General features: G+C 36.6%; 2 protein-coding genes across 6 annotated transcripts; one reads left to right on the top strand and one right to left on the bottom strand.

The window, feature by feature from the left end:
* Window positions 1-1,743: 1,743 nt before the first annotated feature.
* On the bottom strand, window positions 1,744-24,039 carry Ripk5 (receptor interacting protein kinase 5). 5 transcript variants are annotated; one of them, XM_016915680.2, is made up of 10 exons: window positions 23,884-24,039; window positions 23,448-23,617; window positions 20,954-23,380; window positions 20,638-20,880; window positions 19,812-20,010; window positions 17,642-17,697; window positions 13,491-13,726; window positions 11,387-12,095; window positions 10,289-10,547; window positions 1,744-3,604 (listed from the first exon to the last, which is right to left on the bottom strand). In XM_016915680.2, the coding sequence occupies exons 2-5, from the start codon at window positions 23,569-23,571 to the stop codon at window positions 19,979-19,981; spliced, it is 2,826 nt and encodes a 941-aa protein (XP_016771169.1). In that variant the 5' UTR covers window positions 23,572-23,617; window positions 23,884-24,039; the 3' UTR covers window positions 1,744-3,604; window positions 10,289-10,547; window positions 11,387-12,095; window positions 13,491-13,726; window positions 17,642-17,697; window positions 19,812-19,978.
* On the top strand, window positions 18,919-19,562 carry LOC102654920 (COMM domain-containing protein 7). The gene is made up of 2 exons (XM_006560399.3): window positions 18,919-19,056; window positions 19,320-19,562. Exons 1-2 carry the CDS (start codon window positions 19,008-19,010, stop codon window positions 19,493-19,495), a joined length of 225 nt encoding a protein of 74 aa, XP_006560462.1. The 5' UTR covers window positions 18,919-19,007; the 3' UTR covers window positions 19,496-19,562.
* Window positions 24,040-24,077: the final 38 nt, after the last annotated feature.

Below are 24,077 nucleotides of genomic sequence, written 5' to 3'. Positions count from 1 at the left end.
GATCCAATGTCTTTCCAGAGGATTTATAAACGATCGATAAAGTACACACGACATGCCTGGGGACGGATAAAGACGCGAACTTTTAAGGATGAACTCGGGCGTATCCATTAACGCGGAACGATCGCGATCAATTCGAGTCGGAATCGATTAATTATACACGTCCCTCAAGTTTCCACGAGTATCCTTTCCTTTATAGTACTTATACACTATATATACATATATATATCTGTCAATCGGAAAATTTATATTCCCGTTCCGATAATGAATAATAAATGTAATTCCATTGAACTTTAACTTTCAGTCTGCCCGTTCTTATAATATAACGACGAACAAAATTAAACGGACAAGGTAAAAAAAAGATCTTTGACTGATTATCCCGGGATTATTATCGATTGATAAAGAAGCGTCGTACCTCTTGCAACCCTCTATAAGCGAATTACTCGAGCCGGCGCGTTCGTAATTCGGTCGGAATCTGTTAAAAGCGAAGTAGCCCCGTGGACGATGGTCGCGTTAAACTTTTTACGACTGATCCAAGTCGAAACGAACGGGGATATTATTGGCGCGGTGGTAAAGTGAAATTGCAGCGATGGTTCGCGCTTGACTCGGGATCGGAGGATCTATAAAAGTGATGATCGTAGGCATTTCGAAACTGAATTCGAGCCACGACGGACGGGACCGTACGTGATGGTGGTGGTGACGGTGGTAGTGGTAATACGTGTGTGACAGTCCCTGTATTACTTTGACCTCGGCAAAGCGACGATTACGAGCGCTGTGTAGCGCGGAATGGATTCGCCGCCGTGGGCAAAACGACGAAACAGTTCCATCGAGCGAAACGCAAACACTCGAGAGAGAGAGAGAGAGAGAGGGGGCCTGGATGTGGTCGAGAGTGAAACAAACGTGGCGAGGAAACCGAGAACCGTATCGTATCTATACTCACCGGCAGTTCGCACCAGCACGTTAAGTAGAATGGATAGCAAAAGGGTGGTGGCCCGGTATCCGTGTATTATGATCATCAGCCACCTCGATACGCTGAATCCCGCGCCGTGCCATAGACCCGTGGCCTCGTGCACCATATTTCTCTGCCTCGCCCTTTTTCACCCAGCTCGCCACCGATCGCCTCGTCCTCCCCAGCCCACATTCACCGCGTCGTTCCTCCTCCGTTCCAACCTTCGTTCCAACCTCCGTCCCCGACGCGTCTTCCACGTCTTTTATCAGAGATTGAAAAATCCCGTCCCCTTGCCTCGGACGAACTCGTCTCTCTATTCCAGGTTGGAAACGTCGTTGAAGGAAACTCGATTCTTCCGCGAGTCGAGTGGAGTCCAGTCGGTGCTTTCCACGATTCCTCGGAATGGAGGGAACCTTTTATCGCGTTCCACCGTGTTGCAATTGTTTACGAGGGGTCGCCCCTTTCCAAGGATTGATTAGCGCAAGGGAAAAGAGGAAAGTTTCCGTTACCCTGGAAACCTGGGGGCATAACTGGCCTCCGTCCTGTGGGCTAAAACATCTCTCTTCTAGGGTAAGTTGGCTAGATCAATTCTCTTAAAGACACCGTGAAAATTCACGTGTTACCGGAGTTACTAGGTGGATGGTGAATCGCGTTCCAAAATATCGGAGTGCAACGATGGTCGTTAGGGTCGTTAAACTGTCGTTAATTCATAAAATAGCCGTTCTTCCTCGAGGAGGCCAAGAGTGGTTTCTCGCAAGAGGGCTTCTTTCTCGTTTAGAAACCAGGCGGAAGCTAATTTCGTTCCTCCCCGTTATCGGGATCCATGAACTGTACGAGCCAACCGAATGTCAACGGGGGGAAAAGGCAAGTTTGGCAAGTTACTCCTCGATCGTCGTTCCGTGTTCCGGCTTCTATTCTTCCACGGTTATAGATTACGACCTCCTCGAAAACATTTCGGGACAAGTTCCTTCTCGTACGGATTCTCCTCGATCGAGGAAGACAAACGGAAAGGTGGTATAACGCGTTGAAACGGTCATCGAGCTTGAACCGTATCTATGAGGCGAATATTGTCGGAGTTGGCGAGCAAAACGTCGGGGCGAAACGGTATCCTTTGGCAATAAGGTTAATAGAGTACCTTGGGGCAAAAGGGCTCCTCTCCTTGCTTACCGGTTTCTCATTCAGTTTCGTTCGCGAACCTTCTTGTTGGTAAGCTTACCGAGTTCTGTACGTTATCAGAAATACAGGATGCTCTAGGCCATAGAACCAAGCGTTCTTCCGCGGCTCTTTCTTCCTCGAGTGCCTTTCAGGATTCCGTCACTACTGTTCCACAGCCAACGGGCTACTTCTGTGAAGAAATCTCTGCCTTCCTTTCTATCCAACAATACAGAGACACTGTTGGGCAGGATGGAGGAGAGAAAGGAAGAGAGGGAGAGAAAGAGATATATATATACAGAGAGAGAAAGAGAGAGAGAAAGAGAAACCTCCACGTTCGTAACGTTCACGCTTCTTCTTCCTAATTTCTATTCCCAGCTATTTCGCTACAAGATTTTTCCTTTCCAGCTGGATATTAATACGATCCCGATGCTTTTAGCGAACATCCATCGATGTTCCACGGCCGATGGTTTAATTTCTAACGTTAATATTACCATAGCCTTCGAAAGCTTCCACGTCGATTGCCCTCTTCTCTTGCTTCGCCGTCCGTATAGATCCTCTTATAACACAATATATACCACCGGTCTACTTGGCTGCATCAACATCGATAATCAGAATTACCATCGTCTTTGAAAACGGCCAACTGTCACGACTGTCTTTCTTCTCGAATCCTTTTAATTGGAGAACTACGGGAAATGTACAGGAAAAGGGTGGTACACAACGGGCGATTCGCAACAGAGGAGGGACCCGGTGGAAATTTCGCTTGATACTACGAGGGAAGCCGAATGGACGGCGTAAAGCGCGACGATCATTAGGTGACACGACTAATATTCCGCTTTAAGCGGACCCTTGTCACGCCTACTTTCCCTGCTTCCTCATTTACAGATGTCTCGACTGTTCCAACGCGACGTCACTTGTCGCGCGCGTTAACAGAGCCTTCCCTCCCCCCGCGACGTTTCCACCTTCTTCTCGAGACCCTTTTCAACGCTGCATTTTCGTCGCTCGACTGCCCCTTCAACCGGGACGACGACACACCCTCCTCCGCTCGTCGTCGTTTCGGCCGTCGCGTTCCACACACGCGTTGCGTTCCGTTCGCTCCTCGTCTGGGGGAAGCAAAAGATTTGCCAAAGAATTTCGCGGGTTTGCGGATGTTGCGCAAGTTCGTGGAATGTTGCGGCTACCAGACGACCGTGTCTTTGGCGGCGTCTCTCGTGGCGGTGGTTGCTGCCTGCCTTCGGGCGAGGACCACCCTTTCCTGCTCAACTTCCTATCCAGGAACGTCCAGCTGCGTACATAAACGCTGCCGGCCGAACGACGGCAACGTGTAGCGGCAAGTGTCTTCGTGCAACAAGATCGTCGTGGTTAACCAGCTCCTTTGAGGAATTTCGGTTCCTGTCCCGCGGTTGGTATCCCCGCGCAAAGCCTAAACCGTTTCAGGGATTACGGCTGGCTCGATTCCTCGAGGGTCGAAGGCTGGTGTTGCTGCCCCTTCTGCCGATCATCCTCCTGAAATTCGAGCGGAATGAATGTAGTAATTGAATGTGAATTGGGAACGCGATCGGAATTCGCAAGATCTTAATGGTAAACGATCCTTTCTAATTTTTTCGTCCGTATCCCTTTGAAGATCGAAATCTCTTCCGAGATAAACGACCAAAATGAAATGGATCGAGCGAAAAACTAAGTAGCGCTTCAATTTAGAACTCGTTCTTGCATTCCTTTTTTGCTCTCTTCGAGCGATTCCCTTGAAAATGACCGAGCGAATTTTCGCGAATTTAATCTCTTTCGACTCGTTCGATCGAATTGAATTCTAGCGATTCCACCGATTAATTAATCTCAAAGGCATCCGCCTATGTTGCACCCTTCCATCCATGTTTATTATTTCGATCATTCAATGATAAATTTATTTAGAGAACAACGATATCTAAAATAGATATAAAAAGCCCGTTCCTTTCGTAGACCGTCCGTGGATAGTGTTTCGTTTCTCAACGAAACGAGACGCGACAGCCAGTGAGAATTACGAGAGAAACGGAGAGAAAGAAGAGAGAGAGAGAGGATCGTTTTGAAACGGGAGATTGAAACGGGAGAAGACTCTTCGCGACACGAGTGGACGGCGCATCGAAAATTTTCACTCGGAGACGGCGTGGCAAGATCAAAGATGAAAAAGCACAGACGGAGGGCGAACATTTATTAAAAGACCGATTACTTATTAGAGTGATCCTCGAGGAACGAACGAACGAACGGTTCTGGCGATACGTCCCGTGAAAAGTGAATTTTCCCCTGGCCACGAGAGCACTTATTCCTACTTCTATCTTTTACTTGTGCCGAGCGTCGTCGAGCTCGCGGAAGATGGCGCGAAATTTAAGGTCGCGAGCAATTCGGAGCGATAAAAAGGACGGGGAGAAAGACGGGGCTGCGGCAAGATGGGAGATGAACGATGATGCGGCCGGTGGAAGATGCAGCACCGGAACCATCAACGATAAGCCTGGAATATGTGCGGGATGGTGCGCGAGACAGAAGTGAAATTGTGGTAAATCTTCCGACGTAAATGCATACTTTAAGATAAACTAATAATAAATCAACGAGCCGGAAGTGATGCGGGATTAAGTTTTGAAGACTCTGTGCGAGATTGAGAAGAAAGAAAGAAAAAAATAGTCGACGATATATTATCTCGTATTTTCTTTTCTTTTTTTTTTATGTCAGAAAAGTTACAACGTGGCGAATCATGATTATTATATATATATATATATATATATATATATATATATATATATATATTCAGGATAAAGCGGTGGCACGCGTATGTATGCGCAATGTCTTTCAGCTTCAGAGTACGTACCATCTTAGTCTACTTTAACGTCTGCGGGTGTAACGATTATGGTTACTGCCACAGGGCTATTATCTCACTCGTGAGAATTCTAAAGTCGTATATATTTTACGCGCCAATGAAACACGGCTCTATTAACTATTAAATATTTTCCAAATCGTTCAATGTTCATACAGATTATCCCCAAAGCATGGGTCAACGATTCTCTTGATTTCTCTCGATTTGTACAAGGGAAAAAAGTTTCGTTGAAAATCGCCGATTCCTTTTCAAGCGGCCGTGGGTTTCGGTCACTTTTACAACGTGTACTTTAATAAAAGAAATCCTCGAGAGAAACCTGAATTTCCTGAATCTTTCACCGAACCGTTTAAAAAGTTGGAGGTAAGTGAAAAGATTCGATACTTTAAACCGCCATCTTCGGGCGGGAAATTTTGCATAAACTCAACGATGAATCGTTTTGAATAATAAGTACGCCAGAAAATATGAACCGTCCTTAATAAGTCCCGGTTTCGTTGCTTTTGACTGGCGGTGAATAACTGCAACGTTATATCTCAACGTTAACTTCCTCCGTCCCAAACGATACAAACGATTTTTCTTTATCTTTCCCACGGAGCTCCTTTTCAACCCGAGGATCCACCAAATTTATAACGAATCGTCCTTCAATTTTAAAAAGTTACACACTACGAATCTACGTTACGTACCTCCACTTCCAACTCTGTGGAGGAAGCTCTCGATCCATTTAATCGTACGATTACCAACGAGCTACGATTTCCGGAATTCATCTTCATCGAGAGGAAAGTCACAGAGTTCGCAAACGCCGCCGTACCTTCCCCGGAAATATGGCGGATCAAGGATTTAGGATCAGGGAGAAGGGAGGATAAAGAGCGGTCGACTTTATGAATACTAATTGGTATCCGGAAGGACATTTGTCGGGCGGAATTTATCGGGTTTATCGGATGTGAACCCTCCCCCTCCCCCCTCTGCTCCGTCATATCTCGACGGAGGTTCATTGAATAGGTACATCCCCGATGGATCGGCCCGTCACGGAGGGAGGAGGAGGAGGGATGACGAAAAACTTAATACCCAAGAAGAGCGCATTACGTAAAGAAGGCTTGGAAAGAGCCGAACCGTTGAATAATGTAGATTCCCCTCTCCTCTCCGCTGCATTCTCTCTCTCTCTCTCACTTTCGCATAAACACGTATCGCTCGTACGTGAACAGGATGGAACGATTCTGCCAGGATTTGGCACCCGTACTTGGTAATTAAGTTCGCCTCGGTGTGTACCACCCTCCTCTCCCTCCCTCTCTCTCTCTCTCTCTCTCTCTCTCTGTCCGATGGTACACGAAATTGCACCATTGCCGTGCCGATTAAAGTGCCGATAATCCTGAGCATCGATTTAACCTATGGCTCGGTATCAATTATCGGGTCAATCGTCGTCGGATGCCACGTCCTATTTGGCCACTTGACTGACCCGAAGACATTTAAATGAAAATCGTTGCCCTTTATTCCGCCGGGACAACGGTATCGTGGCAAACGGCGCGGCGACGCAATACGTTTCACCCCCTGTTCCCCTTTGTCCGCCATCCATCCGTGTGTCCATCCACGTTCGCATTTTACAACACACGGAACACGGAACGAAAACGAAAACGAATCAACGAATCAACGCGACGAATACGCGCGGGGAAGAATGGTTAATTGAAAATCTGTATCATCCTGTTTGGTATTCATTCATATCCGGTATATATACGGGTATTATCGATTCGATATTACATATGTGCATAATTTTGCACGCAAGCACGCTTCGTACGGTCGAAACGGTTTTTTTCTCTCTCTCTTTCTCTCTCGCCTCGATACCCGAGAGGAACGATTGAAACTTTTTCTGGATTGGATTTCCGACCGTGCACAAGTTCTTCGTTTTTCCGAAGAGAGAGTTCCGTCAAGTGTGATTAACATTCTCACGGTTGTAAGGGGAAAAGTCGGTGCTTTTGTTTCTCGCTATGACCGGGATGAAGCTTTGAAAAACAGTTGTAAAGAGCTCGCACCACCCCCGGAGAATATTATACGATGACGTTAAGCGTCGGTTTGTATCGCGCGGTTATTAAATGGGGAGGAAAGTTTAGAATGGAGGCAACGTTTTGTCTCCCTCAGGAAAGAAATACTTTTCGTCGGGAGTAGCGGAAGAGGAAGAAAGAGGAGAGGAAGAGGAGAAGAGGTGGAGAAGGGCGAGAAAAAGGGAAAAGAAAGATATAAAGGAGGGCGTTACAGGTTGAGACGATGGTCACCGCCGATCAAGATTTTTCCGAAAAGCCAATCTCTTCATGGCGTGGTAACATTTTACGCGTTTGATATTGCGCGAAAATAACGCTTTGTTAAAACGATTAAAGCGTTAAACATTTCCCCTCTCCCTCTCTCCCACGTTGATCATTTAATTAATTTTTCTCTCTTTTTTTTTTTCGTAGATAAAAAATAATATAACGAAAGCGTATTATTAAAAAAAAAGTAAAGCTGCGCAACAACCGAAATAAAAAATATTTCAACGTTGGCAGAAAGCGAGAAAGTATATGAAATTCGTTACGTACAAATCGCAAAGGTAAATTATTGCAAATTGTTGATATATTTTCAATTCTCCGTGGAGCACCGGCCGAAAATTTATACCGGTATACAATAAAACATGCTAATGGACCAATATTTATTCGTCCCGGACGTGGTATTATCGCGATGACGGTACATCGATTACAATTATTTCCCGCTTAATTTACTTGTTCTGAAACGATCCGGAAAATTTAGAACGACATCCATGTTTGTCATTCCCCGATACGATATCAGGCCGTATCATCTATGCAAGCTTCTTCCACGAGCGGATGTTTGCCCGTGTCTCCACAGAGAACAATCACGGGGAAATCTCCCCGTGAAATTAGTCCGAACGTGAATCAATTGGAAATGGGATCGAAATGGGGAAGGCGGCGATTCCCGATGAAATTCGAGGGAGGGACGTACGATTATTGGAACGTACGACCCGTTCCGGGGGTGAAAATATATTTTCTACCAGTCGTCCATCACCTATTGACAGTGTTATTGATCATAGCGTAGAAGCGTGGCGGAATCGAAGAAAGCAATCAACAGGGACGTTCGAGCTGTCCCCACTGACAAAGCGTACACGAGTCCACGTCAATGACAAACGCGGAGCATGGTGTTAACAGCGATGAAATCCATCCGTGAATGCACCTTTTTAAAGTTAAACGACATAACGCGTAAATCAACCGAACAATAATATTTGTCGATTCGTGAGAAAATGGAAAGAAGACGAGAATTAACGAGGATGATAAGAAATGGGGAGGAGGAAATTTCCCTGTTGTTCCAACGGGAACTAATTTTTCCGATCCGGTTTAAAATTCCGTTTCCTAATCCTAACTTCACGCCAAGCTTTCCAAGTGGCTCATTAGCCATAATTACGTTTCGAGCACTCTATTGGCCGGTCATTTAATTACGCGTTTACAAACTAGCGGTCCTCTTTTTTTTTTCTTTTCTTCGAAGCGCAATTCGAATCACGAAGTACTTTTAGCGGATTATTTTAACGACCACAAAGTCTCGTTTCACGGTGAAACGATTCGTTTTTTTGAGAACGAATTTCACCGGTCGCACTATATATGTATATATCGTGTGTATATATATAGCGCGAAATCAACGCCGGTTTAATCCTAGCTAGCATCGATGACATAGTCTTGCGTTATTTTATATTATTGAATTATCGGGTGAAACACGGATGAAACACGATGGGCCAATTAAAGTAATCGTTTGAGCAGAGATCGGATGATGCCGTGCCGATAAAATTAATATGCCGAGTGAAACTTCCGATAACCCAACGATTTATCCGGTTGTAATCACCGCAATTATCGCCGTTTAATTACCCTCTCGGATGACAAGTTTCTTCTTTGTCGGCCCTGGACGAAATAAGGCTCTGCCTTTTCACGGCGCCAAGAGTGGCTAACGAAGGAATAAGAAAGTTCAACCGAGTTTCCATTATCGTGCACGAAAAAACAGAATTAATGAGTCCCTCCCCCTCCCCCCTCTTTTTTTTCCTTCCCTCTACTCTACTCCTCGCTATTCCCAACTCTTTTCTCGCTTCTCGTTCTTGCAACTTCAAACTTCCTCCTCTCCCACCTCTTCCTCCTCCTCCTCCTTCTTTCCAATCCTTGAACGAAGCGAAACACGTCACCGGTTTTTAGTTGTATCCTGTCGACGATAGAAATATAGCGTAACTGTTTCCTTGCATGAATACACCGTTTCCTTTCCCCGGTTTTCTTTAAGCTCTGCTCGACAACGAGGCAACGAACCGGCAATCCCGCAACCACCCTCTGCCAAACAATTCCGCCAAGTTTCCATTTATTCGATAATAATTTCGTGCATCTACGCATTCTACGTCGTTTAGAATGCGATTTACACTACACACCAATTATAATCCCTCGGTCGTTAAATTGTCACTCGATGGATAAACTCAACGGACGCACCAGGTGCTCCTCTTTGAACGATGAAAATTTATCAGTCCAAGTTAAAATTTAGTTTCGTCGAGTACTAGTTTCCAGGTCGAAGAATTAAAGCGAATCTAGCACGGTATTGCGCGCACTCTCTCTCTCTCTACGTATGCGATGTAACACGGTTACTTTGAAACATTAAACAAAATTTCGAGAATTACACGCATCTTTCACGAACAACGCGTACAGAGGTAGTGAAAAGAAAAAAAAAGGAAAAAAGGGAAAGAAAGGGATACATGCACGTACAATTACACACGTATATATATATACATATATACGTACAAACACTGGGAAATATCGCGGTGTGCGAAAAGATTCCGTCCGTTCTTTTGACCCGCTTTTACGAAAAAAAACGTCTGACACTCGAAAAGAATTCAAGTAGATACGGACGTTGTTACACAGACAGACACTTGTGCTATACACGTCGAAGAAAAAGAGGAGGAGGAGGTGGTGGTACAGGCCGCAGAAAAAACGTGTGTATTGAATGAATACTCAATGAGTTCCCAAGCCGTAAAAAAAACCTGAACCGCCGCGCTAAAGGGAAAAAGGGGAGAGAAAATATATTCAATGAATCACGAGATTATCCGAGTTATATATTTTTCCAAGTTTCCCGACCGCTATTTACTCCTTTCGAACCGATCCTTTTTTTCTTTTTCCCTTTCTCGACAATCGCACTTTGTACAGCTTTAAACGGACCGGCAACTGTATCCTGTCCCTCCTCCCTCCCCCTCGAGCATCAAAAATCGACCAACGAAAATCGCCTCCAATGAATTGAGAGACGAAAGCGTGAGGGGATTGGAAAGCAGGGGGAGAAAAGGACAAATTGAAAATACTTACGTGTCGCGAAGACATTTCGTGGCGTCGATAGATTACGAGATCGTCGAGTTGGACAGGTGACAGGCACGATGTCGGCATCCCGCCGATAAGTTGTCGCCGCGCTTAACGAGCCCAGAAGTTACGTCGTCGTCCCAAACGTATCATTTTCCTAGCTACGTTTGACGCGGCGTTTCCAAGTTTCACAGTGTGCACTCCGATAGAGCGGCGAGTTTAATGACGATTTCGAGAGATGATTAAACTGGGCCGCACGCTAATTAACCTAGGGGAGAATAAATACGGGCGACGAGAGAGGAGGAGACGCGTAACGAGAGTGTTCGAAACGAAGCGAAGGTAAGAGAAGGCGAGAGAAGGCGAGCCATAGGCGCGAACAAAAGCGTCTCTCTAATGGAACGAGCTCGAGGTGAATCGTGGCACGCATGTACGTACGGTTTTTCTCCACTTCGCATCCGGATCAACGGGACGAATGGACCGAGGAAAACCGATAAATCGGGACGCGAAACGGGCGGATAGAAACACGAAACACGGTGTCGTTTACAGCGCGGCAAAACTCGAGCAACGCGTGAAAAAATCGCGTAATGACGAGACGCGGGAGACGCGTGGATTCGACCTCGAACTCGTCGTGGATTGCACTGGCCGGTTCAGCCCTTTACCGACTCGTAGGGGTGGCGACGAAAGCGTGCAAGGAGAAGGGATAACGGGATGGGGAGAAGGAGGGAAGGGGAAGAGCGAGAAGCAAGAGGGGGTTGGCGATAGTAAGAGGGAAGAGGGATGGTGGGAGGACGAGGACGGAAAAGGGGAAGAGGATATATAGGCGGCGGCATCCACAGTGCTGAAAACCACCGTGGTACATTTCGCGGGGCTCCCGTGAGGGAGGAAACGAGAGAAAAAGAGAGGGATGAGGGAAAGAAGGCGCGAGAGCTGGTGGCCTCTATGAAATTAAAACAAAAAACGTGGGGAAACACATCGTGTCGCTCGGAACGGACCGCTACACACGCCCACGCTCCTCTCATCTTTCCTCCTTCCCGCTTACATTCGCATTTATCCTCTCTCTCTCTCCTCTCTTTTTCTCTGTCACTGGTCTTACAGAACCCTACGTACCTCTCTCCATCCGCCCGTGCACGCAAACTTGTTCTTTTTCCCGCTGGGCGGAGTTTTTCTTTTTTCTTCTTCTTCTTTCTTTTTTTCTTTTTGCCGTTTATTACGCGTCGGCGTACACGTTCGACGGTGGAAATTACGCGACGTAGGCTCCTAGGATACTTTTTCGAGTGGAGACGACTCGTTAGCATCGTGCACCGCATTTAGAAACTTCTCGGCAGAGATACAGTCGGTACTACGCTACTGAAACGCGCCATTTTTTAAAAGATGAACAAGTTGGATCCCTCGTTGTTTTAACGATCGGTCTACCGTGGCGGACAATCGCGATTTATCCAAGCTTGCCCAAAATTTATCCGTTTCTTTCTTCTCCGTATGACCCGCCCGTTCTCTCGTCCCTTTTTCCTTTTCTTTCTTCTGTGACACGCAGCCGCGGGTCATAATACATCCGCCACGATAAGTAACGTGGATCTCTATAGTAATAAGTTCCCGTGTATCGCGAGCAAAGCTGAGTACACTGTCCAAAAGTGGATCGTCCCATATTTGTATCCGCGGACGTGTTTCATCTTCTCCACTCGCCTATATATTCCTTCTTTTCCATAGAATTTCATCGCGTACACGCGTTTGATACGTTCTTTGTCGGCTGGAACGCGCCAGCGTATCATTTAATTAAACCCTTTCAGTCCTCTCGCCTCTCGATGAAAAACAAACCCCGCTGAAAAAGAAAGAAAGAAAGAAAAAAAAAGATAAAGAAGGGGAAAAAAAGGGGAACGGCACGGCGCATACGGCGGCACAGAGACGCCTATGCAATTACCCTGACAGAGCGCTTTAAATTTTCTCCAAATTACTGGGCCGTGTTTCACGTCGTACGCGCATCCAAACTCTCCCCTCGATTTCCCTCCCCTCTTCGCCCTTATTTTTCCCTTAGGCTCAACCTGCCCGTGTTTCTCTATATCTTCCCCGACCTCCTGTTTTTCTCTTCCCCTTTCGACTATCCCTTTCCAGCCTTTCCTTTGAAATAAAAGTCGATCGAGTGAGCGAGCACTACCCCGTTCATCGCTCGTAGATTTATCGCCGCTTCGTTCTCCTTCGGTGGTTGAATCGTCTCTTTTCTCGAGGAGGAACGACGACCCGTGTAGAAATCGAAAAGGTATCGTAAAAAGAGAAGGTAAAGAGGAAAACATCGGGAAGGGAAAGTCGAAACATCGCGCGACGCGTTCTAAAGCCGTGAGTTGCGCACACAGTTGTGCGGAGAAGGGATGGGAAAGGATATCGGAGAAGCGGGCACACTCGTCCAAGGAAGGTCGTGATTAATGATAAACCCGCCGATTCGAATTTCGTGGTAATAGGGTAGCCTGGATATTTTAAGGATAACCCAAGAGACACGCTCCTGGATATCTTATCTGACGCAGGCGCCCGCGCGCCGCCCCACCCAGCAGAATTGCAGGAATCGCCACCAACACCATCGCGATACTGCCATGGTATTGAAGGAACACGAAGAGGATCCTCTATATGCACAACGCGATGCACGTGGCTACTACCGTGGTTACCGGATGAATTTTATTAAACTCGGGTCAAATGTAAAACTGCATACACGGCCGCATTAATTCGATGATAATTTACGAAATTATACACCGGGTGTGCTGCTTTATTATATGCCATTTCACAGCCGAGGAAAATTTCTCGCCGTGAAAAAACTGGCCTGCAAAATTTGCCAAACCGATCGATCAACGCTTTGCAAACGATTGTCGCGCAAATTTCCTCTTTTTATCTCCCGCGCGAAATTATTCCAATTTTAAAAAACATTCTATTCAAAATCTCGATAGCGCATCTTTTATTCACGCACGAAATACGAATACGAACGCACGAATTGTTCTTTTAATAATATATGATACGAGAAGAAAAGGGATATATATTGTTCGAATTTATCTTAACTTGAAATTCGTATTACAACTTTCTTTCCGTCGCGAACAAACGAAAAAAATTTCAAAGCGACTCAATATTTGTCGAAATTATCGCGAGACAATGATAAAGTATAAAATACTGGAACAACGTGCAAAATGTCAAGATTGTCAAGGAGACAAAAAAAGAAATGTCCTAAAATAGTCACCTTTTTTAAAAAGCTGCCGCTTATGCGAATTTTCTGCTTGAATTGATGTTCAGCTGGGATACTGTGTAACGTCTTGCTCCCTTTTCTCGAGTTTATAGCTATTGTTCTTTCCTTCTTCTTGTTACTGAGTTATTTAATCGAATTACCTAACTCCAGTTCCCTTTTGTCAAATGTTTGACTGTCGTCAACCAGAGCAAACGTAGCTCGATTAACGAAAAATCCAAAGATGTATGTATCTGAAACCAAAAATCTATTGAAATCTATTGGCTTTTACAAAGTTTTGCTTATTCTCTAAAATAATTGACGAGGTAAATAAAAACCAAATGAAAAAATATGATATATTGAAGTTGATATTAGTTATAAATAATTGTTAAAAAAAAATCATAAAAAAAAATCACCAATGTTTTTATTTATCAAGAATATTATCAAGAATGCGTAAAATAAAACGTGTATTTTGTTAAAATTTATTAAATTAGCATTGCATTTATGTAGTTTCAGTATTAACGTTACAACATCCATAACTTTGAAAATAATTCAATGGCACGAGAATAAATTGTTTAAATTATAAGTGTATGTATGTATCAAGGGAAGTATAACGTAACATTTAAAAGTTTTAATCATCAGCCCGTTTCGAAACTGGAATGGAAATGAGGCGTTTGAATTATTTTCCACAAATATCAAGTATTACTATTTTAGTAGAACATATATATTCTAACAATGTGATATAATCGGTGGTACTCTCGCATTTGTTTTTTTTCCTCCCCCTTTTTTTATATCTTGCATCTAGAACGAATCGAAAGACGAGATATAAAAGATGGAAGATGCGAGGATCAATAAGAAAGCTGTCGGAAGCTTAAATTCTGCCCGTAGGCCAGGAACGAAAATAACGTTTAGGCTGTGGTAATTATGATAACTTGATCATAATCTTCGCCGTGTTGGAGCTAGTACGCACGAAGAAACTTTGCGAACTTATTATCAAGTGACCTAGAGCCGGAGAGTAGCTTAAGACAGATTTATCATTTCGGTGTGTGGTTTAATTAGAAATTCTAACAAGCTTGAGCAACAAATATGGCGTATTTCGAAAGTTCCGATGTACCGTTTGCGTGAAACTAAACCACGGCCTTTTGGTTAAGAGATTCATCCGTGATTCTACCATCCCTTATTTATGAATGTCGGGAAAACAATGGCACGGTATAGAAGAAAATTTGCATATAAATTCAAAGAGCACGGCGCGCGATGCCTCTCGTCCTTAATCGACACGAATAACCGAACGAAACATGACCGACGAGTTACTTCGTAAGTTCTAATCGCGACGTCTCTCTGGAACTGTGATATATTCTTTTCCATTCTTTATCATATAAAAATATCTGGGATAACGTTCACTGTCCAAAGTGGTTGTGTCCGGAGGATATTATTTTTAGTTTGCAGTCGGTTATGTAGGGGCATTTATATTTGTTACGATTGTAGGATTTGTCGCGAATATTTCGCTATAAGAAATATCCGTACTTTACAAAAATCCGAGATTATTTTCTCCCACTACTACAGTTCAAGAATTAAATTAAATACACCTTGCGAATTGCCCTACATTTCTTATAAATTATTTACTACGAAAGAATATAACGAATCGTCTCACATGTTCGAGAAAATATGGAACGAAAGAAATCTCACTACGAATAACGAATGAAGTACGTATCGTATTATAAAGCAAACATTTACGTAATTAAAAATCCAATTAACGGTTATCAATCAATTTCTGATAACACCGATTTTATATTTATAATTATAATAAGACTAAATATCGATGTTTTTTTTACATAAAAAAAAAAGATTATACAAGTTACAAAGATCTCATTATTATTGTCATCCGAATCCATATTTAAAAAAAGAAAAAAAAAAATAAAAATTCTAACTTGATATGAATATTATCCGCTTTCCATCTCAACTTCTATTATTCTAAAAATTTAAATTATATTTGATACTGTTATGGCACCAAGTTTCGAGTTTTCTCTTCAACATATCACGGCTAGATATGGAAGAAATGAACTCTAGCTTTTGTAAATCTATCTCGCGATCTTATTCGAGATACTAATATTAGATTTTATTGCATCCTGTTTCTTGATTTTAGATATTTTTGTTTTAGACCGAACAATCATGACAATCGAAGGATTTATCAAACCAATTTCCTCGCTTTTGAAAAATTTCTGGTAGATGTTTTAAAACTGCCAACTATTCTACGTATAGATACATAAATTTAAAATATTTCATTGTTTTCTCTGATTTGTTAAAACTAACGCAATAAATTGCATTTAAAAATCCCCCCAAAAAACTAATTGTTATAAAGTTAGTCGGCTGAATAACATTTTAGAAGCAAACGAAGCGTCGAAATATGATAATGCGCGATAAACAGTCCAATAACATATAAAATGAAAATTGAAGTTTCTGACCATGAATATGTATTTCGCTATAAACAAAGTATTCAATATAATTTGGCAAATAATCATTGTGATTTGATGATCTTTTTTGCATAAAAATGAAAATTGCGTAGTTAAATTTAAATATAAAAAATAATTTTAATATTAGTAGAATGTATGAAATATTTTTCATAATTTGTGCATCTTAAGCATGACATATATTTACATATTCATATCTTCGTAATCTACACTTGTTGCATTCTCTTATATTATAGAGATAGCTAACAATATTCATTAACCATATAACCATAAATAATGTACATTATGTACACTACAAAAAAAGAATAAAATACATTTTACAATCTATGTCTTAAAAATCATAATAATTTAATCTTAATATATCTAAAAAATAACGTACAAAAAAATAATAATTGTTCATAAATAATAAAGTATTATTAATTAGTATTATCAAGTATTAATATCATAAAATAATATTAACTTAGCAGGAAAATTTGTTGCGAATAAAGATCCATTCTATCCGCGATATCATACACTTTTAAATAAGCAAAAAATAATTTTTAATTAATTAATTAATATCAATAATAAATCTTCTTTTAATGTGCGTTTATAAAATATTCAATTTTTGTTATGCAAAGTAAAAAAATTAAAAAAAAAAAAATCGACATCATAAACTAAATCTAAAAACAAAAATTAAATTACATTTTATAATCTAAATATTATATATAACTTTATATAAAATATACACAGTCATAAATCCATATACATATATCAATTTTTTATATCTTCATTTCCATGAAAATGTAAAATAAAATAATAATTACACAAAAAAAAAATAAATAAAATATGTTTCTATATATGTATGTTCTATATATTTTATTGATTCATTTCTATTACTACCATTTTATTATCAAAATTTACATGCACTTACAAATCTATCCTATTTTAAACAGTTTTAATTAGCATTTTTCTATCTATTTATATCATAAAATTTCTAAATTTAAAAAAAATTCAATTTTAGAATTTAACCAATTCTTAAAATAACCTAAAAATAATATATTGATAATTTAATGTAATTTTTCCTTAGCTATTTGTATAATTCTTATTTATAAATTAAAGATTTTTTTATAATAAGTCATAATTTTTTACAATAAGTTAAATTCTGATTGATCGCGTGATAATTTAATTTTTAAATAAAATTTTAATTTATTTACCGAATAAAACTATGTTAGTAAAAAAAAAATAGGATAGAAAAATTTTTCTTTTCATATTTTCCTTCTATTTTTTATATCAAAATATTCAGAAAAATACTGTTTTAATAAATAATTATATATCATTAATAATATGAAATTATAATTTAATATAATATTATTTAAATATCACAAGATATTCCGCCATTTTAGGAAATATGAAAAGAAATTATAATATGTGTATTGTATATATATATATATATATGTGTGTGTGTATGTATATATATATATAAAGGAAATATTATTCAACGTAAATGTTCGTTATTAGAATTTAAAACATGCTTTCAAACTGTCATATTTCATAAATATTCGAAAATATTTACGACAAATCAATACGTTCAAATTAAAAAAAATAAAAAATATGATATTATTACATAAAAACCACATTTTATGTTGAATTCAAATATGTCCGATAATATGAATAAAATAATCTTCATAAAAATAAATTATTGATAAAGAATATGTACCATACCTGCTTTATTGCAAACATCGATTTGGCTCATTGATCATCATGGCGTCCTTAATAATCTGAACAAAAAAAAATAAAAGATTTAAAATAAGTGTATAAAATTAAAATAAAGTAGCAATAATTATACTCAAATTAGTTCAAAAGCTCATGATAAAAACTACTGTAATTACTAAAATTACTATTACTTGTATGATCAAATGGAAAACGAATAAAAGAGACAAAAACTAAAAAAAAATTTACCTTTCAATAAGATAATATTGAAGAAAAAACAATTATTTATAATAAAGATATCAAAGAATAAGACTAAGATAAAAAGAACATTGAAATTCACTCGAGAATATCGTTAATAAAATTTTATAATCGAAAAAAAAATGTAAATTATAAATTATTTTGAAATATTAAATAATATATATATCATATTTATAATATATATATGTTAAAAAAATAAAATTTTAAAAGAATAACGTACCTACTTGAAAAGTATCCATGATGCAAGAATTTATACAACTTGTTTAAGCCATTCAAAAATTGCCAATAACGAACGATGTTTCAATAGAATAGTTAAAGAAGAAATAAATGGCACAAAATCTTTTAACTTTTAACAAATAACACTATTTCACAAGAATATAAGTGAACAAATATATATATATTACAATATTATTCTTGATAGATTCAATTATTTCGAAGAACAAAAGTTTTACAAAAATTTCGAAAGAATTTTAACTGATTTTTAATAACACACTGATTGTAAGTGCCCTGGCGTCGGTCGAATGACGCAATTCATCTAGCAAATTTTCTATTGGCTAAGAATTTCCAATCAGAATCATGCGAATTTCTTATTAGCTGCAAATTTTCAGTTGAAGCCACATAAATTTTATTATTGGCTGAGAGTTTTTATTCAATATTGCGCGAAAATTAAAATATTTTATTTCGTAAAAAAATTATAATTTTAATATATAATTCATAGTATATTTGAAAATTTGCATATATTGATTTATTTTAGATAATATTGATTAGTGAATAAAGGAAATAATTATAGACAATACTTGTTAACATAAAATAAAATTATATTTTTAATAAAAAATTTTAATTATAACTTATATCTAAATGTTTAAATTCATATTTTATTCGTATATTCATATTATTTTATAATTCATATAATTTACTTATTTAATTTTATTAATAATTATTAATTTAATGTACAATAGTAACAAATATATAATAAATGATACATTTCGTTTTTTTTGGACGTGAGATTTCGTGATAATTTAATAAGTCTATTCTATATCTTATTTGTAATATATTTATTAATAAATAAACCATAAATAAAATAATAATTAATCAATAAAAAATTAAGTTTGTGTTCAAAATGGTTAAAGATATTGTAAAAATTCTTGACATTTCATGGAGATTTGGTGGTATGAATCTAACCTCAAAACAAATTATTTCAAAAATTCTCATGCATTAAATATTTTTTTAAGTTAATAAATAATAAATTTGATTTTTATTAAATAAAAATTAAATATTTTGTTTTTCTAATTAAAATTTAAACAAATGAGAATGTAATAATTTCTTAACATAATATTTCTCTTTGATGATAAAAAAAATATTTTTCTTTGATGCATAGTTATAAATATATTTGTATAAAATAATGTAGCATTGAATAAATAAATTTTTACAGTAACTGCAGCAAGCAATGAATCTGACAACATGGGAAAATCATTTCTTCATCTAAAATTAAGTTTAGAAGAAAATGGCAAAGCTAAGAATGTTTTTATAGAAATGACAATAAGTGAATTTTATAAATTTGTACATGATTTAGAAAAAGCAAAGTGTAATCTTGATTTATTACTTTAGATAGTATTTACAATAATTTAGTTGTGAATTGGATCATTTTAATATTTTAATAATGTATTATTTTTAATTATATTATTAATAATATTTTTCATATCATTTAAGAAAAATACATAAGAAATAAACTTTAATCAGATAAGAGTATTATTATATTAAGAAATGATTAATAACATATATTTACAAATCCATTATGACTTTATACAAAAATTAAAAAATTTAAAATATAAAAATATAAGAAAAGTATATTTCATTATGTTATTACTTAAATGTAAATAAAAATATTATAATATAAATAAATTTAATTCATTAAATACCATACCTTAGAGAAATCCTTCCACTAATTTTAAAATATATAATTGTTTGACTTAATAGCTGTTGCTAATTGAGAATCTATGTATATTATAATCCAAATGATAAAAACAATATTTCTTGTCAAATGATAAAAATATTTAAACATTATCACATTTTGAAATTCCATTTAAAGGTTTATGTAGATTTTGTTTTGAAGAATTTGTCATCTGAAAACAATATAAATTTTTATAAATAAAAAAAAGTTGTAACAATACTGAAACAATAAATAGAAAATTGGGAACCTTTATTTATTTTTCAATAGTGAATATACAATCTTTGATTATCTTATTTTCTATCATATTAGTTTTTTTATCACAATAAAATGTGTATTATTCATTAATTACATATGTGATTCATCAAATATCATAATTACTTATGTCTCTAATATAAAAATAAATTTATACAATCTTTATAATTATTTAATCATATCTCATATTTACATAATTTAATTACTTTATTGTTAGTAGTTCAATTAAGTAGATGAATATGAGATTAAAAAATTATTGAGAGTATAAGAGTAATAAGAAAGTTGTCAAATTAATACTGATACTCGTTTAAAATACTATTTAAAAAGCGTCAATTATATGCAGTAAAATATTATAAATTTTTTAAAAATAATTTTTAAAATTGAGATTACATAAAGTTAGATCATTAGACATATGAAATACATATAAAGCATAGAAAATAAATGCTTTATAATTCGCGCATTTGAATGTATAAATTAGTAAGAAAAAGATGGTATTTCACAACTTTCATTGTCCTACGTTTTGTAGGAGGAGGACTGACTACAGTACCTCTTTGATTATAAGGTTCTGCTAGTGCTAATGCAGGATTTCTTGAATCTGTTGAACTTTCTTGTAATTTATCTGAAGAGACCTCTTGTAAGGATTTGCTTCTTTTTGCTTTTTGTTGAATAGATTCTAATACTGGTACAATAGCTCCAAGTAAAGGACGTTTAGATGGTTCTCCAGACCAACATTGTTCCATTAATCTCCAACATTCATCATCAAAAGAAGGTAATCTTTCTGGACGAATACCTACAATTATTAATGCTTAGAAAAAATATACGAAATAATTTTGATATATAATTATTTTGATTTCCAAAATTACCTTTTTTTACACTGGTCCATAATAGTTCTTTATTATGGAATTGTTCAAAAGTGTATGGTAATCTTACATGTCCTGCGCATAAATACCAAAATAAAATCCCAAATGCATATACATCAACACTACTATCATAATGACCAGAAAGTAATTCTGGTGCCATATGAACAGGAGTTCCCACAATGCTTCCTAACATCATAACTTCTGTGATGCAAAATCCAAAATCAGTTAATTTCGCTCTATTTTCAATATCAAGAAGAACGTTTTTCAACTTAACATCTCGATGCACAAGTCCTTGAGAATGAAGATAACGTATTCCTTCTAACACATCTAATGCTATTTGTATACGTTCTAACCACGATAAACCGGCACGTATTCCGCAATATAAATCACGACTTAAACGATCTGATATTAAAAGAACAGCAGATCCAAATCCAAATCCTCCACCATAAGAATGATCAATAATTGATCCTCTAAGTTTTACTATTCTTTTATGATCAGGAATAGATCTATTATAATAAAATTCCATAGCCAGATCATTCCAATGGCTTTCATCTGATGGAACAACTGATTTAATTGCACAAGGACCAGCTTTACCACCCCAACCATCACAAGCAAATACAATTCCATATTGACCACGGCCAATTTCTTCAGCACAATGAGGTTTTCCGTAACGAACAACATCTATCATTGAAGTTGATTCTAATGCTAATTTAGCTAATCTAGGAGCATGATATTTTCTAAGAGCTATTCTTTGTTCTTCTGTTCTTTCTAATTTTCCAGAATAATAATTTTCTATAGATCTGAGAGCTGCCTGAAATGAATCATGTGATGATTCAAGTTTATCTCCAAATTGCATCAATATTATTTTGGATAGTTTTGTTGCAGATAAAGAATTTAATATTTCTATTGTCACTTTTCTTCTCCAAGCTACATCTAAAGTGTGAGTTGATGACCATTGCAAAGATGAAGACATAAAAATTAAATTTAATCTTTCTAAAAATGAATATATTGAAAATGGTGAAGAATTATGTAATTCAACATTATATGCAGCTGAGAGTATTTGTTTCAAAGCATCACTTGCTAATAAACAAGTATCGCGTTCATATGTTTTTTCGAGACTTAATAAACAACGTTGTAATGTACCAATAAAACTCTCACGCAAACAATTGACAGAATTTACAAGTTGTTTTGCGACTTTTTCGCATAAACGACCAAGCACTACTCTCTGAACTTCAGAAATTGCAGCTTTAACAGTTGCAGACCATTCTGTCCTTTGATTATTATTAGACATGGTATTTTGATACAAATAAACATCATTATTAGATAATAAAACATCATTTTTCATTTCTTGAATAATGTTTTGTATTAATCCAGTTATTTCCTGTTGTTTTTCATGAACAATTTTCATTAGATTGGCATACAATTCATTTTCTTTATGTTGAGCATATTGTATTCTTTTAGGAGTTATTTGAATTATACGTGCCATATCAAAAGCACTTAAAATGAATTTTCTTAAGCTTGCTGTATGTACTTCATTTAAATAAGTGCTAGCATTAATAAGATAAGTTTGCAAACATCCACGAATAAAATATAAAATTTGATCTGTTTTTCTACATGAACCCACAAAGTCACTTATATATTGTCCACTACCTAGCCAAGATAATTGATCAACTTCAACAGATTCTTTCATTCCAAGAAAACCTAAATTTGTTAGTTGATCTAACCATGATAATCCAAGTGAATTCATTCTGTCAAAATCAATACTATCATCATCAGTTTTACTTGATGTAGAATCATTAGTATATAATCGATTTTGAAGTCTATGTTGTTCAGATTCTGTCAATTCAGGATCAATACCATTCAATGATATATTTTCCAAGGATGAGATAAAAAGTACGGGATTAAAGGGATATGTTTCTTTTAAATCTCTTAATTCTTCCAAATTTTGTTCCGTTAAAGGTTGCTCACCAAGGGCATATAAAAATATTGGTAAAATAGATAAGAATTCATTTGCAAGAACTTTTACTGCCCCATTATTTGGAGCAATAAAAATTTGAACACCATCTTTTAATATAGGCAGATTAAGCTGAACTTCGAGCACAGTTGGATAAGTTATATCTTCATTATCAGACTTTGTTAGATCTTCAATTGGAAGAGTACTCCAAGGTTTTTCATTTGCTTGTAAATTTTCAACTAATTCATATTCTAGATCTAATGTGAGACTAATGTGATTTGTTTGACCATAAGTAAGTCTAATCCATCGCCATAATCCATTACATACTGGTAAAATATCATTAGATATTAACGTATTAACTACTATTGCCTTTGCCTTGCTATCTTGTCCAAGAATTATAATAGCTGGAGAATTTGCTAAAATATGTGTGATTCTGTTCAATGTTAAAGGGGATAATAATTCTTCTACAACATTTTCTGTAAACATATAATTGAATCAAATTTTATTCTAATGTTATTATAGCTTAAAAAGAGAAATATTTACCTTCAGGAAAAAAGTTTTCTAGGTTAATAAGTTCTAATGCTTGTTGAGTTTCTTCAAGAACATGTTGTAATTGATTTCGATTACGTAAATATCTCCTAAATTCTTGTGGTAATTTGCTTACCATTTTTTCAATATTATTTTAAAATTTTTGACACTTCAAAATCTTTATCCTGTTAAGAATTTCATGCTTTATAAAAATGTTTTTAATTTTGTTAAACTTGACATTTAAATCATTCATATAAATAAATTTTTAAATATTTCTTTTCTTTTTCGTTCATAATATTAAGTAAAATAACTATTCTACTAATAAATTTTTTGATTAAAATGAAAAACAATGTATTGAGATAAAATCAAATCATGTAATATTATTATTAATTAATTTTATAAATCGTAATACGCTATTTTTAAAATCTGATACTTTTATTAAATTACTAACCATTAAAACAGCCAATATATTAATAGTTTTAATCGAAGACCTATTTATCGACATAATAATATATTTTTTTAATATTTTATCATCCATGTAATATCAATTTAATGTATTTTTAATTTCCTTATTACTGAAAATGTACTACACTACTGAACTAATATGTATAAAAATAATCTATTTAAATTCTCACCACATATGTA

The sequence above is a fragment of the Apis mellifera genome, linkage group LG13 (assembly GCF_003254395.2).
Source record: "Apis mellifera strain DH4 linkage group LG13, Amel_HAv3.1, whole genome shotgun sequence".
NCBI classification, from domain to species: domain Eukaryota; kingdom Metazoa; phylum Arthropoda; class Insecta; order Hymenoptera; family Apidae; genus Apis; species Apis mellifera.
Note: the sequence above shows the minus strand (reverse complement) of the source record. Positions and strands in the feature narration are given on the sequence as shown.